Below are 15928 nucleotides of genomic sequence, written 5' to 3' on the forward strand. Positions count from 1 at the left end.
AATAGAATAAGTCTTCTGCTTTCTCTCAGAAGTAACACTATTCTAGATTTTATCCTTTCATTGTTCCTTCATCTGCATGGTCATGAGCTTTTAAAATAGCTCCCAGTTATCCCTGCCTCTTGGTTTTCACACCTATGTGTACCTCTCCCCTTGAAAGTGGGCTGGACTTCATGAATTATTTATTTATTTTGCTGCCTTGGGTCTTAGCTGCAGCCCATAGGATCTTTGTTGCAGAGTACGGGCTCTCTAGTTGTGGCACCCAGGCTTAGCTGCTCCGCAGCCTGTGGGCTCTTTCCCTGACCAGGGATTGAAATTGAGTCCCCTACATTGCAAGGTGGATTCTTAACCACTGGACCACCAGGGAAGTCCCTGTCTAATGACTTTTAATAAATGGAGTACCACAAATGTGATGGATGTCACTTCTGTGATTACATTAGGTAAGATTATAACTTCCATCTTGCTAACAGACTCCATTAACTCCTTTGCTGGTTTTGATGAAGTAAGCTATCATACTGGAGATGGTCACGTGGCAAGGAAATGAGGGCAGCCGCCAGTCAATAGCCAGCAAAAAGCAAACCCTCAGTCCGTCAGCCCACAAAGAACTTAACTGTCGACAACCAAGTGAACTCAGAAAGTCAATCTTTCCCCAGTTTTCAGATGAGACCATAGCTCTGGCCAACACTTTGACCGCAGCCTTGTGAGAAGCCCTGAACCAGAGGATCCAACTAAGCCATGCCTGGACTCTTCACCCACAGAAAATATGAGGTAATAAATATGTGCTGTTCAAGTCACTAAGTTTGTAATAGAGAATAAATAGGAGTTCTTTTCAGTTCTGCTATTACAAGGAGTGTTGCTATGAACATCGCAGTACATGTGTCACAAAACACAGGAACTTAAGTTTCCCCTGGATATGCTGAATATGTTGGAGAAGACTCTTGAGAGTCCCTTGGACTGCAAGGAGATCAAACCAGTCAATCCTAAAGGAAATTAACCCTGAATATTCATTGGGAGGACTGATGCTGAAGCTGAAGCTCCAATACTTTGGCCACCTGGTGTGAAGGACTGACTCTGGAAAAGACCCTGATGCTGGGAAAGATTGAAGGCAGGAGGAAAAGGGGATGACAGAGGATGAGATGGTTGGATGGCATCACCAACTTGATGGACATGACTTTGAGCAAGCTCTAGGAGTTATGGATGGACAGGAGGCCTGGTGTGCTGCAGTCCATGGGGTCGCAAAGAGTCGGATACGACTGAGCAAATGAACTGAAGTGATGCTGAATATATGCCTAGGAATAGAATTGTGGGGTCCCAGGATATTCAAATGTTCAATGTTACTAGGAGTGTAATGATCAGAGTTAAAGTCACACCAAGGCCATGGTATCTTGGTAAGGGTTGGGAGTCAAGCTTGGTCTTGGTCCATAGAACTTGGCGTCAGTCTGTGGGCAGGGTCGGGAGTCATACACGTTTAGGGGTGAATCCATAAGCAAGGTTGAGGGTGACTCTGTGGCTACATTTGGGAAGAATCTGAAGCCTGGACTTGTGGTTGGGTTTGGGCAATGCTGGAAGTCACTGAGAGTAAGTTTGGGGGTCAGTCTAAGGTCTGACTTAGTTAAGAGTTAAACTTCTAAGAGTTAGTCAGGCTGTCCTAGTGCACAAAACCATCCTCCTACCAAGAAGTGGCCACTGCAGGGTCCAGCTCCCCAAGAGTTGAGACCCAGCCTGGGCCCACAAAGCTCTTTCACTTAAGGGGTGGGGATAACACAAGGGGGACAGGAACTCACTTCCCTCAGAGAAGAGAAAGCAGGCACAGGAAGGACACCATAACTTTAATGGGAACAACTCAGCTCCACATCCCCCAAATATTCTCAACATACACTGTGGGAGTGGAGGACACCTGGAAGGCACAGTCTATGGCTGAGCTCACACCTCACCCCTTCCTCTTCAGCTGCTGTGTTCTCCAGCTTTTAGCTGGGTCCCAGGTGAGTGCCCAGGAAGGGCAAGGAAGCCCCTCAGCTGTCTCGGACAGCCTCCCCTTTGACCCATGGTACAGAGAACTAGCCTGGATGGAGACGCTGCTGTCACCAGAGCTGGGTGGGGACCTGGTTCTAAGGGTGCGGACCAAGCTGGGGGACCACCCCCTAAGGCCCAGCACTGGGAGCACCAAGGCAGAGTCCCTGGTGTCAAACACTGATTTGGGGCGCACGCCAGGTCTCTGCATGTGGCCTCTGGGTTCTGGAAAGCGGTCCATTCTCCTGACCCAGATGGAGCGGAAGGAGTGGCTCAGTTCCTGGGCTCCGCTTGGAGGGTTCCTGTCCCACTGCCCCCCATGCTCACTCATACCCCAAGGGGGCGCTTGTGTCCCAGGAGGCTCACTGGAGCAGCTGGCTCCGCCCACCCATTCGTCTGCCCTTCGAGGTGGGTGCATCAGTTGCGATGTCTGGGCTCTGGCGGATAAGGGGGCGTCTCCCAGGCTCACCGCTGCTTACGCTCTGCCTGCTGGAGCCTCCGGGAGAGGTCTTCTATGCGCACGTTCTTGAGCTGGAGCAAGTGCTCCAAGCGTCTCACCTTCATCTGCAGGACCTAGGCCAAGCCACACAGAAGTCAAGTCCAGTGGCCTGCTGCGCCCTGCCCATATTCCCAGGCCTCAATCCCCCTGCTCCCTCCCAGTGCGCCTTCACCTGCACGGTCTCCTGCGAGGCCAACAGCTCCTGCTCCTTTTCAGCGATCTGGAGGACGAAGCTTGGGTCGCTTTGCACTGCCTGGCTGTACCCTGGAGGCTGGGGCACAGGCAGTCGGCCCTCCCTGGGGTGAGATGCAGCTTAGCTGAGGCTTGGATCTCAGACCTCACCATCACCCTTTCAGTGTCCCTCGACCAAGCCTTCCCTCCCTCTCACTGCCCATGAAATCCCTCCATCCCTGACTTCCCTATCTTTCCAGATGCAACCCTCACCCTGACCTCCCAGGTAGAGAGAATATCAGGCTTGGTAAGGTCAGGAGCTCCCAGCTTCCTTACCTGAGTTGGCCCCGTCCCTGGGGGTCTGGGGCACCTTCCCCTCGGGCCTTCTGGGACAAACCTGAGACAAGGCAAGTATAGGAATAACCCTGAAGGAGTTCTATTTTCCTGTCTTCCCTCTCCCTGTAGTCCCACCCCTTCCCCCACAGGAAGGAAGGACAGGAGAAAAGCTCTTCCTGGAAGGGAAGGGAAGTAAAGGCTACCTTACCCACATCCATGTAGTCAGTGCCATCCTGGGGAGTCAGCTCCTGAAAGAACCGCCCAGAGTTTGCAGTGACCTTGGGCTGCCCACTTCCAGGGACATCCCTCCCGCTGTGGGCTCCCTTTAGCCAGGCACCCTTCTCCCAACTTGTCACTGAGGCAGAGCTTTCTGCTGCCTGGGAAACTCCCCTAGAACAGTGCAAGAAGCTGGAGTGAGGAGGCACCTGTAAGGAGCCGATGCCCTGCTTCCTACGTCTCTGACGCTCCTCTAGGCGCTGCCTCAGTGGAATGAGCACCAGCTCCACCACACCTGGGGCACACTGTGCTATCTTGCGCATCACGTCTTCTGGTACAGAGAAGTTCAGTTTGTTCAGCACCTTCCTGGGGGTAGACACAGGGATGGTGAATTGATTCCTGGGTGGATGAAGTGATGGGTGGGGGGAAGGAAGGAGATGCAGCAGTGGTAGCCCTTCCGTGCACAGCCGTGGGGGAATGGAAGGGCACCCAACCTGAGCCCAGAGCATGTATGTCTCGAGGATCCTTGTCACCTCCCCCAAAGAAGAGTCCCTTGATTTTGTTACCAGATAGATTCTGTCTGCATTGTCCTCCCCACCCCAGCCACCAGCCTGGATTGTGGAGACCATAGGAGGTGGAGGGGCTGGGCAACCCTTGCTCAGATCCCAGACTAGGGGCTAGAAATCCCACTAGTGTGCCCAGGTATTCTGTTACCTGTTCAGGTGACCCCAGTTGCTCAGTTTCTGCTGGAGAGAGTTGGCAGGGACATAATTGTGCATCTCCACCATCTTGGGGAAGTAAAACTTGATGACCTCTGCTACCAGGACTGAGGGAGAGGAGGTGGGAGCAGACATGGAAGGTGTAGAGATGGGTAAGGAAGAAGGAAGAGGGAGAAGGAATGGGTGGGGTGGGAGAATCAGGGGTGGCAGAGTGGTGGGGCCAACAGAAGAGGTAGAGATGTGGAAAGGGGAAGGATAATATGGAGGGGAGGTAAGAGAGCAAGAACAGTGATCAGGCAGAGACAAATTCTCCAGAAGAGCTTCATCCCTTTGCCATTAACTCAGGGCATCTGAAAACTAAGGTCTCTAGTCCCCTATTACAGAATGAGTATCCAAGAGCTATAGGAATTGACATAAATACACACAAACACACAATGATACAGAGGTGTAGAAACACACGCAGACACATAGGGCCATCACCAGTGTCCCAAGAGACAGTTACCAATACACATATACACAGAAACACAAAGAGTCACATATGCATCAATATACACACAGAGAAATGCATACTTCTGTCATTAAAATCCCAGGAGAGAGTCTTCAACACACAGACACCTAAACAATCACAAAGAAACATACGCACACAACACGCCCATTTTTACATATAGGACAGAACATATCAACTTGCATATGAACAAACACATGCTCAGACTCCCACAAGACATATAGAATACTGGAATAAGCATGCACACACACACACACATATGCACAAATACACATCTTAGTCATTAAAGTTCAGGGAAGGAGTCATAGACACATACACACACAGAATACACCCCACACAAAGGATAGAACATGTATACATAAATATGGACACACACATGCTCACATTCCCACAGATGCACACTTCTGCAATTGAAATCTTAGGAGATGGACACCCCTCTCCCTAACCCACACCTAACCCCTCTGCCACAAGCACACAAGCACCAAGAGACATGTATTCACATAGACCCTGTACACACGTACATACAGGACAGAAGGCGTTGACACACAAAGACATACAGGACACACCCAGGCGTGCGTACGGACACACTCACACACGTTGGAGCACACACCTCCATCACTGAAGTCCCGGGACAGATTTCGCTTGGGCCGGGACAGAGGGATGTTGTCTACCCACAGATACAGTTGGTGCAGTGCTTCCTCATCCACGCTGCCCGCCATTGGCGCCCTCGGAAAGGTCAGCCTGTTCCAGCTGTATAGCGTCCAGGGCCAACCTCACGAGCCCTCAAGACCTCTTCTCTCGCCACTGCTGCGACCCAGATCCGCCGCTGCGTCTCTAACCCAGACTCGCCTCCCAGCTGGGAGCGGCCATATTGTTTTCTGAAACCATGGCAACCGAAACTGACTCGCCGGGGAGCAGGGGCTTCTGGGAGTTGTAGTTTTCCCCCCTCCCGCTGCCTCACTTCAGGCCTCACTTTGAAAAGGCAGTTTCTCTTCCCCGCCTCCCAAGAAACCACCTCTGCCAAATGGCCCACTCTGGGAACTGCCGAAGACAACCAGGCCTCCAGAATCCCTGCATCAGTGTCTTCAGAACAGGGATCCCCTTCAGGGTCCTTTAGCAATCAGTCCTAAGTGAAGGCAGCAGCCCAGTGTTTGTCAGCTTTATCTGGGGCTCTGTTGTTAGTCACCAGCTGCTTCACATCTGGACTGTGGAAGGCTGTGTGACAGTCCTTGCCAGGTCCTCCTCAGAGCTCTGTGCTCATAGAGCCATCCCCACACCACTGTCCCTTACCCCCCACCCCCATCCCCAGTAGAGTTCTGGTGAGGCATTTAGTATGTAACCCAGATTCCCAGGGAGAACACCAGACCTCAAGACCAATGTCTTTGCAGGTCATTTAAGTCCTTAACCTTATTTCCTTCTTCATGAAATGGATATGGTTCTCATCTATTTGTCCCAAAGGAGTAATAGGGAGAATGGGAAGGATATTTACAGATCTGTATTTGGGGACTGGGGGAACAGGCATTAGTTATAAGTACGGGAGCTTCAGCTCCTGTAGACACTTCTACACCATTCATCTCCCAAAGCTATTCTACAGTTTAGAAACTGAGTCAGTAACCAGTTCCTTTAGGAAAACAGAGCTAAGAATGTCTTAGTAAAGGGACACTTCAAGATCAGCCTGGGGAAGAGAGCTTGCTTCTCCCACAGACTAGTGATTTGGCTTTGGGCACTTTTCTGTACATGTTTTCTCATGGTTTTACCTACCTCATACGGGTTTCTTTTTTAAAGAATATTTTATTTATTTGGACGCGTCGGATCTCAGTTGCAGCACAGGGGATCTTCTATCTTCGCTGCGGCAAGCAGGATCTTTAGTTGCAGCCTGTAGGATCTAGTTCCCTGACCAGGGATCGCACCCAGGCTCCCCTGCACTGAGAGCAGAGAGTCTTAGCCACTGGGCCACCAGGGAAGTAAGTCCCCTCACAGGAGCTTTGTGAGCATCTAGTGTTTAGCACAGAGGCTGGCACATAGCAAGAGCCCTATTCATGTCGACTGGTGTTATCATTAAAGAGATGATCTCAGTTCGAGCAAGAGGCATTCTTGTTGGCAGCAGATAAATGGAAGCATTTGCCTTGGTATTTGAGGCGAGGGACTTGGATTGGCCAGTGGCATCTAGGGAGAAGACTACTGCTCCCACCCATTTACTCCAGAGCAGGCGAGGGGGTAGACTGGGCTTCTTTGTCTCATCCTCCAGAGCTCAGATGGGGACTAGACGTGGGCCAAGGTGGGGCTGAGAATCCCAGGTACTTTTTGCTCTTAGTTCTGAAGCCTTCAAGGCCTAGAAGGAATCCCTGAGTGCCAGAGGTGTGGAAGGGAAAGTGTGGAACAGCCCCTCCACCTTCCTGTTTAAAAAGATGATGTGGATAAGTGCTCCCCCTGGCCCCCACATTCCAGGGTGGAGAGAGGAGGAACTGCAATGAGGTGGGGGCAGGGAAACAGAGGTGTGATGTGCCAGCCTCAGGCAAGGTGGGAAAACCGGTTTGGGGCCCAGAGCTGCCAGCCTGCTCAAGCTCAGGCCCTCCCCTCACTGGAACTACTGGGGCCTGAGGGCCTCAATGAGGAAGGGCCTGGGAGGGGTGAGAAGAGAAAAGGCAGGTAGGATCAGCAGATCAGGCTGTCTCACCTTTGGATGGGGGGGCCCTCTAGAGGGCATCACACAGGGAGTGGTTAACATCCTCAACCTCTTCGGGGTGCAATGTGTCCCCAGCAATTCCACCTCTACCCTGCCACTGTTTCCAAGGATAGCCGCCAGGACTGGAGATGCCAATCACTGAAAGGCGCAGAGGACTCCCCACTTAAGGTACCATACAAGGGATACCCCTACAACTCCAACCTGGCCCACAGGAGCTGCCCCCAACATTCTTTTCTTTCTGCCCTCCTGCCCGTCTCCTGCAAGGATCTTCTTTAATGGGCCTTGATAAGCCTAGTTCCCGGGCATCTAGCTTAATTTGGCCCTCCAGGGACTGTTGGCTCCCTCCCTCCTATCCTAGCCAAGTGACCCAAAGCTTCCTACCCCTAAGCACTGCAAGGCCCAGCTTCCTCAAACCCACCCCCAGGCATTGGTGCACTGAAGATCCCTCCTGCCCCCAAGCCTGTGCTGACAGTCATGTCCGCCTCTTTGCAACCCTATGGACTGTAGCACGACAGGCTCCTCTGTCCATGGGATTCTCCTGATAAGAATACTGGAGTGGGGTGCCATTGCCTCCTCCAGGGGATCTTCTCGACCCAGGGATTGAACCGACTCTTAAGTCTCCTGCACTTAAGGAGGCAGGCAGATTAGGCAACATTTAAATACAGATGTTGCCCCTCACCCTGGTCAGGGCCTGGGCTGTAGCCACTCTCTCATTTGTCCCACCAGAGCAGGGATCAAAAGGAACCGGGAAAGAAGTGTCCCCAAGACAGACGCAAGCCCAGACCATGAAGGATGCACCCTTGGCTGTTAAAATGTCCACTCCCACAAAAGGGGGGCAGACAGATTTATTGAATTCAGACTGGGAAAGGAGCAGCTGGATGGCTGGACTCTGGGCCCAGCCCCAGGCCCCCTGCCCAGGATAGGGCCCTGCCAGAGAGGAAGGAGAGGCATGGGGCCTGCAGCTGCCCACAAGGGAAGTGCCCATTATCACTCCTCTGGAGGGCCTCTTGAGAACCTCCAATCTGAAAGAAAACCAAGGGCCAAAGTAACATGGACTGGGCCAGAGGAAGGGGTTGGGAAGTGGGGAAGCAGGCTGAGGCAGGCCTAAGAGCCCGTGGTTAGACTGTGCTTCTCAAGGTGGCCTGGGGACAGGGATGTGGGGCTGCCAGCCTTGTGGGGTCCTAGGCTGGACTTTTCTCTGGAGCCCTTCCCAGAATGGCTTTGGGGTCCCCCCCACCAAAGACCTGGTGTGGATGGCAGAGGGGAGAGGCACTCTCTGGCCAGGAGCTTCCAGGGTCCACCCCTGGCTGCTACTGTGGCCTAGTCCAGTGATGGCACGGTGTGGTAGCACCGGACAGCTCCCCATCCTCCCCACCGAGTCCCCCATGCCTAGGGGCAACTGGAGAGGAAAGAGGATTCTGAAAAAGAGGCAAAAAGCAGGCAGTGAGGTTGATGCCAGCCCCAGGCCCTAGAGAGGTGACTGGGCCTGTCACAGGGCCAGGAGAATATCACTAAAGGATGTGGGATTCCCCACTCTGCCTCCATCCACAGCAGTCGCCCAGAGAGTCCTCTGCCCTGGTGCTGCCACATCCAGGTTGGGGGCATGGCTGAGCTCACTGGCTCAGCTTTGATGTCCAAGACCCCTAACTCCTGCCTGCCTGGCATGGTTCTTTCTGGTCACATGAACCAGGTCATGTTCCAAGTGGAGGATGTGGCTTTGCACACGGTCATCGATGGGGAAGGAGGTGAGGTACCTCTTGACCATAGCAAAGTAAGCCATTGCTTCCCCGAAGCTGGGTACAGGCACCTCATCACCATCCTCCTCATCATCTTCATCATCTTCATCCTCCTCATCATCATCTTCCTCTTCTTCCTCACTGTCTGACTCAGAGTCCTCCTCACCTTCCAGGAAATGGAGGGTAGGGCACTGGGCCTCCTCCTGGGCACCGTAACCTCCGAAGCTGCCACCAGCCTCCACTACACCCTGGGCCCAGTCCTCAGCCTCCAAGCCCTCAGAGGAGCTCTCTTCCTCCTCCTCCTCTTCCTCTTCATCACTGTCATCAACATCACCCTCCTCTTCTACCTCCTCTTCCTCCCCGAGCTCCTCTCCTTCCCCCCCTTCCTCCTCCTCCTCACCATCCTCCTCCTCCTCCTCCTCCCCTTCACCCTCCTCTTCCTCTTCTTCCTCCTCCTCCTCCTCTTCCTCCTCTTCCTCTCCCTCACTCTTGAGGGCAGTAGTGATGGTAGCATTAGGGCCACCCCCAAAGCCAGCCTCACGAAAGCAGGCAGCTATGTCGGAAGGTTCCACAGCCTGCCAAGCCGCAGCTACGAAGTGCAGGGCCTCCATGAGGCCTAGCTGCAGGCCTGAGCGATCCTGGCCCTCTAGCGCTGCCATGGCCTTCAGCAGCATGGCCTGGCGGTAGTGGCCCTTCACCTGTTGGACCACGCCACGCTCCAGCGGCTGCACCGTGCCTGGTGGGAAGAAGGCCAGCTGCACATGCCGCAGGCCCGAGGTATCCAGGGACTGGGCAGCCAGGCGGCCAGCCAGCAGCAGGACTCGGCGAGATTCTGCAGCCATGCGGGTGTCCAGGGCCTTCAGGTACTTGGCCAGAGCCTGGGTGGTAACACCACCCTTAGAGTTGGCGGTATAGTCACAGGGCAGGCCAGCTTGGCCTGCACGGGGTTTGGCCGACTTGCCAGCCACAAGCGGGGGCAGCTTCTCACTACCATCGGCGTTGGCACACAGCAGGACACTCAGGCGCTGGGTGGCCCTGCGTGCCCGTCCATCACTGCCACACAGCCCCGCCGCTTGGTCGGGCAGGAAGTCGTACCACAGACTGGTCTCAGTGGCGCTGAACACGTCCTGGGAAGCGTAGCCCTCGGCCACCGACGGTGGCTGCTCCTCCCGAGCGCGCCAGCCCGTGGTACCCCCACCGCTGCCCTCCGAGGGCACTGCGGGAGGGCTGGCGGGCGCCGCTGGGGGCCGGGGGGCAGAGCTGCGCGACCTGGCGCGGGCCACGCCGCTGCAGGACACTACACCGTGGCGCCGGCGGAAGCGGTCCAGCCAGCCATTGGAGGCAGTGAAGTCGTCCATGCCCAGCTCCTCGGCTATACGCAGCGCCTTCTCCTTGAGGATGATGCCCTTGACCGGCAGGCCAGCGGCGCGGATTTGCTGGAACCAGGCGATGAGCAGCCCCTCGAGCTTGTCGTAAGGGGACAGTTTGTTGGTCTTGCGACAGGTGGAGGCTACACCGTACTTGCGCTCCGACGCCAGGATGGCGCGCTTGTTCTTCAGGATGGTGCTCAACGTGGACGGTGGGATGTTGAAGCGCCGCGCGATCTCGCCCTTGCGCAGGTCCGGGTTCTCCTCCACCTCCTGGATGATCCGCGACTTCTCCCGGAACGTCAGCTGCCGCCGCTTGGGGCCCATCCCGGCGCGCCCCCCGCCCCGGGGCCCGGCGCCACCGCCGCCACCCCGGGGCGGGGGGCCCGGGCCCGCGGCGGGGGGCACCTGGCGGCCTCTCCCGCGCGCCCCGCCCGAGACAAAGCGGCTCGCGGGGCGGCGGGCGGGGCGGCGACCCGGCCGGGCCGGGGGCACCTTCGGGGGCGCCGGCGGGCGCGGCGCCGGGCGGTGGGCGGCAGGCGGCAGGCGCGGGCGCGGGCGCGGGCGGGCGGCGCGGGAGCTGAAGACAGGAAGTGTCGCGGCGCGGGGAGCGGGGAGCCGGGAGCGCGGCGAGCAGGGCGGAGCGGGGAGCGGGATCTCGCGGGAAGCGCGGGGACGCCCGGCACCGCCTCCAGCCCTCCGCGCCCACCCCTCTCCCCGCCGCCCGGGACAGACCGCGCGGGGGCGCTTCGGCCTGCCGGAAAGGCCAGCGCTGTGGCGTCTGGTGACCCTCTGGCAGCAGTGAGGGCTGCGGCTGTGTGCCCGGCCTTTGCGCCGGGTGGGCAGAGATTTGCTGCTTTCAAAGAATAACAACCGTGTTTTGTCTTTTTTTTTTTTTTATTAAGATAGAAATATCCCGCTTTTTTTTTCCCCCGGAAACTGAAAAATAATGGAAACTAAAAAAGCACCTTTCATCCCAACACCTGGAGAGATGCACAGCTCACGGTTGGATACATTTTCTCCCAGTCTTATCTCTAGGCGCATGTAGTTTTCTTTTTAAAAATTTATCTCATAAAACGAATCAGACGGTATAGGCATATATTGGCATCTCCTGTTGCTTTTTTGTTGTTCAGTCATTGAGTTGCTCAGCCCTTTGCGACCGCGTGGACTGCAGCACAGTAGGCTTCCCTGTCCTTCACTGTCTCCCCAAGTTTGCTCAAACTTATGTCCATCGAGTTGGTGATGCCAGCCAACCTCCTCCTCTCTCTTCCCCTGCTTCTGCCTTCAGCCTTTCCCAGCATCAGGGTCTTTTCCAATGAGTCAGCTGTTTGCATCAGGTAGCCAAAGATTTGGAACTTCAAATTTGGCATCATTCATATATTCAGGGTTGATTGCCTTTAGGATTGACTGGTTTGATCTCCTTGCAGAGAGTCCCTTGGACTCTCAGGAGTCTTCTCCGCCACCATACCAAAGCATCAGTTCTTTTGCACTCACCCTTCTTTACGGTCCAACTGTCACATCTGTGCATGACTACTGGAAAAAACCATAGCTTTGACTATACAGACCTTTGTCAGCAAAGTCTTTGCTTTTTAAGGCCCTTAAAGAGTCTTTGTCTCTGCTTTTTAATACACTGTCTATATTTTTCATAGCTTTCCTTCCAAGGAGCAAGTGTCTTAATTTCACAGCTGCAGTCACCATCTGCAGTGATTTTGGAGCCCAAGAAAATAAAGTCTGTCACTGTTCCATTGTTACCCCATCCATTTGCCATGAAGTGATGGGACCGGATGCCATGATTTTTGGTTTTTGAATGTTGAGTGTTAAGCCAGCTTTTTTACTTTCCTTTTATACCTTCATCAAGAGCCTCTTTAGTTCCTCTTTGCTTTCTGCCATAAGGGTAGTGTCATCTGCATATCTGAGGTTGTTGATATTTCTCCCAGAAATCTTGATTCCAGCTTGTGCTTCATACAGCCTGGCATTTCAAATGATGTACTCTGCATATAAGTTATATAAGCAGGGTGACAATATACAGCCTTTATGTGCTCCTTTCCCAATTTTGAACCAGTCCATTGTTCCATGTACAGTTCTAACTGTTGCTACTTGACCTGCATACAGGTTTCTCAGGAAGCAGATAAGATGGTCTGGTATTCCATCTTCTTTAAGAATTTTCCACAATTTGTTGTGATCACACAGTCAAAGGCTTTAGCATAGTCAATGAAGCAGAAGTAGATGTTTTTCTGTAATTCTCTTGCTTTTTCTATGATCCAACAGATGGTAGCAATTTGATCTCTGGTTCCTCTGCCTTTTCTAAATCCAACTTGTACATCTGGAAGTTGTCGGTTCACATACTGTTGAAGCCTAGCTTAAAGAATTTTGAGCATTACCTTGCTATCATGTGAAATGAGTGAAATTGTGGGGTAGTTTGAACATTCTTTGGCATTGCCTTTCTTGGGATTGGAATGAAAAGTAATCTTTTCCAGTCATGTGGCCACTGCTGAATTTTCTAAATGCTTCTTTACCTGGCATCAAGTGATGAGAATTTTGCCTTACAGATAAAGTACTGCAAACTTTTTAATGGTTGTATATTGTCCCAACTATGGTTGAATACTAATCAGTGAAGCCTTTTGTTACACATTTAGGTTATTTTTATAAGCAACACTGTAGTTTTAAATCTGTTTGATGATAATCCTACAATCCATATATAAACACTGATAACATCTCAGGGGGTCACTTTCTGTGCTGTTCCATGCATTTAGCCATAAATGTATGTGTTTGCACCTACAGAAATAATGTCATGTATGTACATAAGCATACATACATATATACATACATACAAATCCCTGAAGCCTCTTCCTCCACCAAATGCATAAAAATGACAAGTTCTTAAAGCAATGAATTGTAGTGTTTTTGTTTTTTTTAATCTTTAAGTAGCATGAGGAGTAGGCAGAGAGGAAGGCTGTGACCCAGAGGGACAGGCTGAGGATCTGGAGCTTCAAGGAAACGGGTGTGGACAAAACAGAAAGGAGGACCAAAGACAGTGCCCTGGGTTCTCCAAGGTTAAGGGCTCAAGAAAAGCTAACAAGAAATTTGGGAGGAACAGTAAAGCAGTAGGAGGAAATTCAGTCTTGTATCCTGTCCTGGAAGTTAAGAAAGGTGTAACTCACCGTTCTTTTAGTGTGCATTTCTCTTTTCATATGTGTATTGGCCATCTGAAGCCTGAGAATTTTCTAGTCATATCTTTTGCCTTTGTTTCTCTTGTATTTGTCATTTTGTTGACTTTTGGGAGCTCTTCATAGGCTCTGAACATAAAATCTTTTAGTATATTGAAAATACTTTCTCCCAATCTGCCGCTGTCCTTTAACTTAGCCTAAGAAATCTCACAACTGAGCCACTGAGCAACAAACAAGGAATCTCAGATATGAGAATTTTTAAAAATCTTTTTAAATAGGCAGGTCTGTCAGTTTTTTCCTTTATTGCTTCTGGATGTTATGTCTTACTTAGAGAGGGTTTCTCTCCCTGCCCCCCTCCTCCCATCTCAAGACATAAAAAATATCCTTCTAATCACAAGGTCCAGAAGACAACTTGGGAAACTTTCTCATAAGAGTCAGATCAGTGCTTGGCCCATAATGGGTTTGTGGTCCCTATGCAGGAGTAAATGTAGGTACAGCTAGCTGAGGATGTGCGAGCTCAGTTGTTTCAGTCATGTCTGACTCTTTGCAAGCCCATGGACTGTAGCTCGCCAGGTTCCTCTGTCTGTGGGATTCTCCAGGCAAGAATACTGGAGTGGATAGCAGGGATCTTCCCAACCCAGGTATCGAACCTGCATCCCTTATGTCTCCTGCATTGGCAGGTGGTTTCTTTACCATGAGCGCCACCAGCACTCCTTCCCACAAATCCTCAGGAAACCAAGTCGATGTTTTGGGGGGTTCTTCCATATGCACTTATGTCCTCCTACCCCTCACCCATCCTGGCTTATAATCAATGGATGTTTGGGTGAAATTACTGTGGTTGAGCTTTTTTTTTTTTTTTTCTACTTTGCTGAATTTTCTAAGTTTTATTCAATAGCAAATACTACAGGCTCTTGAAAATGAAAATGAAAAGTTTGCTGAGAGGCACAAAGAATAGTGATGAGCTAAGAGGAATGGGTATAGGCCTGATGGGCAACTTTGAACAGCCTGGGCCAAAAGAAAGGAAGGTGGACTGTGGATTTCCCTAAGGTGGAAAATTGGAAAGATGGCACATTTTCATTACTTTATAAAGGAAGCTCATACTCTTTAGCTATCATCTCCCTATCCACTCCCTGTCCTTTGCCCAGCCCTAAACAACCACTCATTTACTTTCCATCTATAGATTTCCCTGTTCTGAACATTTCATATGAATAGAATCATATAATATGTGTCTTTTATGACTGGCTTCTTTCACTTAGTTTCCTGTTTCAAGATTCATCCATTATGTAGCATCTATTCGGACTTCATTATCTTTTTATGGTTGAATAATGTTCTGTTGTAGAGATTTATGACATTTAGCTTATCAAAATGTCAGCTTGAAGGGCATTTGTGTTGTTTCTACCTTTTGGCAATCATAAATAACTGCTATAAACACTTATTTGCAAGAACATGTGTTTTCATTTCTCTTGGGTATATATCTATGAGTGGTATTGCTGGGTCTCATGGTAGTTCAGTTCAGTCGCTCAGTTGTGTCTGATTCTTTGTGACTCCATGAACCGCAGCACGCCAGGCCTCCCTGTCCATCACCAACTCCCGGAGTTCACCCAAACCCATGTCCACTGAGTCGGTGATGCCATCCAACCATCTCATCCTCTGTCGTCCCCTTCTCCTCCTGCCCTCAGTCTTTCCCAGCATCAGGGTCTTTTCAAATGAGTCAGCTGTTCGCATCAGGTGGACAAAGTATTAGAGTTTCAGCTTCAACATCAGTCTTACCAATGAACACCCAGGACTGATCTCCTTTAGGATGGACTGGTTGGATCTCCTTGCAGTCCAAGGGACTCTCAAGAGTCTTCTCCAACACCACAGTTCAAAAGTATCAGTTCTTTGGCACTCAGTTTTCTTTATAGTCCAACTCTCACATCCATGCATGACTACTGGAAAAACCATAGCCTTGACTAGACGGACTTTTGTTGGCAAAGTAACGTCTCTGCTTTTCAATATGCTGTCTAGGTTGGTCATAACTTTCCTTCCAAGGAGTAAGTGTCTTTTAAGTTCATGGCTGCAGTCAACATCTGCAGTGATTTTGGAGCCCAGAAAAATAAAGTCAGCCACTGTTTCCACTTTTTCCCCATCTATTTGCCATGAAGTGATGTGACCAGATGCCATGATCTTAGTTTTCTGAGTGTTGAGCTTTAAGCCAACTTTTTCACTCTCCTCTTTCACTTTCATCAAGAGGCTCTTTAGTTCTTCTTTACTTTCTGCCATAAGGGTGATGTCATCTGCATATCTGAGGTTATTGATATTTCTCCCAGCAATCTTGATTCCAGCTTGTGCTTCCTCCAGCCCAGTGTTTCTCATGATGTACTCTGCATATAAGTTAAATAAGCAGGGTGACAATATACATCCTTGACGTACTCCTTTTCCTATTTGGAACTAGTCTGTTGTTCCATGTCCAGTCTAACTGTTGCTTCCTGACCTGCATACAGGTTTCTAAAGAGGCAGGTCAGGTGGTCTGGTATTCC

General features: G+C 51.3%; 2 protein-coding genes across 4 annotated transcripts; both read right to left on the minus strand.

Moving 5' to 3' along the window:
- Positions 1 to 1805: 1805 nt before the first annotated feature.
- On the minus strand, positions 1806 to 7841 carry SPEF1 (sperm flagellar 1). 3 transcript variants are annotated; one of them, XM_020877081.2, is made up of 8 exons: positions 5064 to 7841; positions 3944 to 4055; positions 3439 to 3595; positions 3222 to 3261; positions 3014 to 3074; positions 2679 to 2802; positions 2477 to 2580; positions 1806 to 2252 (listed from the first exon to the last, which is right to left on the minus strand). In XM_020877081.2, exons 1-8 carry the CDS (start codon positions 5170 to 5172, stop codon positions 1928 to 1930), a joined length of 1032 nt encoding a protein of 343 aa, XP_020732740.2. In that variant the 5' UTR covers positions 5173 to 7841; the 3' UTR covers positions 1806 to 1927. The 3 variants fall into 3 exon arrangements, with proteins under 3 accessions (XP_020732740.2, XP_020732741.2, XP_020732743.1); XM_020877082.2 differs by lacking the exon at positions 5064 to 7841 and adding an exon at positions 4838 to 5053; XM_020877084.2 differs by having other exon boundaries at positions 2159 to 2580.
- Positions 7842 to 7939: 98 nt separating this feature from the next.
- On the minus strand, positions 7940 to 10794 carry CENPB (centromere protein B). Its single transcript, XM_020877055.2, has one exon. The coding sequence runs from the start codon at positions 10567 to 10569 to the stop codon at positions 8761 to 8763; it is 1809 nt and encodes a 602-aa protein (XP_020732714.2). The 5' UTR covers positions 10570 to 10794; the 3' UTR covers positions 7940 to 8760.
- Positions 10795 to 15928: the final 5134 nt, after the last annotated feature.

The sequence above is a fragment of the Odocoileus virginianus genome, chromosome 9 (genome assembly GCF_023699985.2).
Source record: "Odocoileus virginianus isolate 20LAN1187 ecotype Illinois chromosome 9, Ovbor_1.2, whole genome shotgun sequence".
Lineage (NCBI taxonomy): Eukaryota > Metazoa > Chordata > Mammalia > Artiodactyla > Cervidae > Odocoileus > Odocoileus virginianus.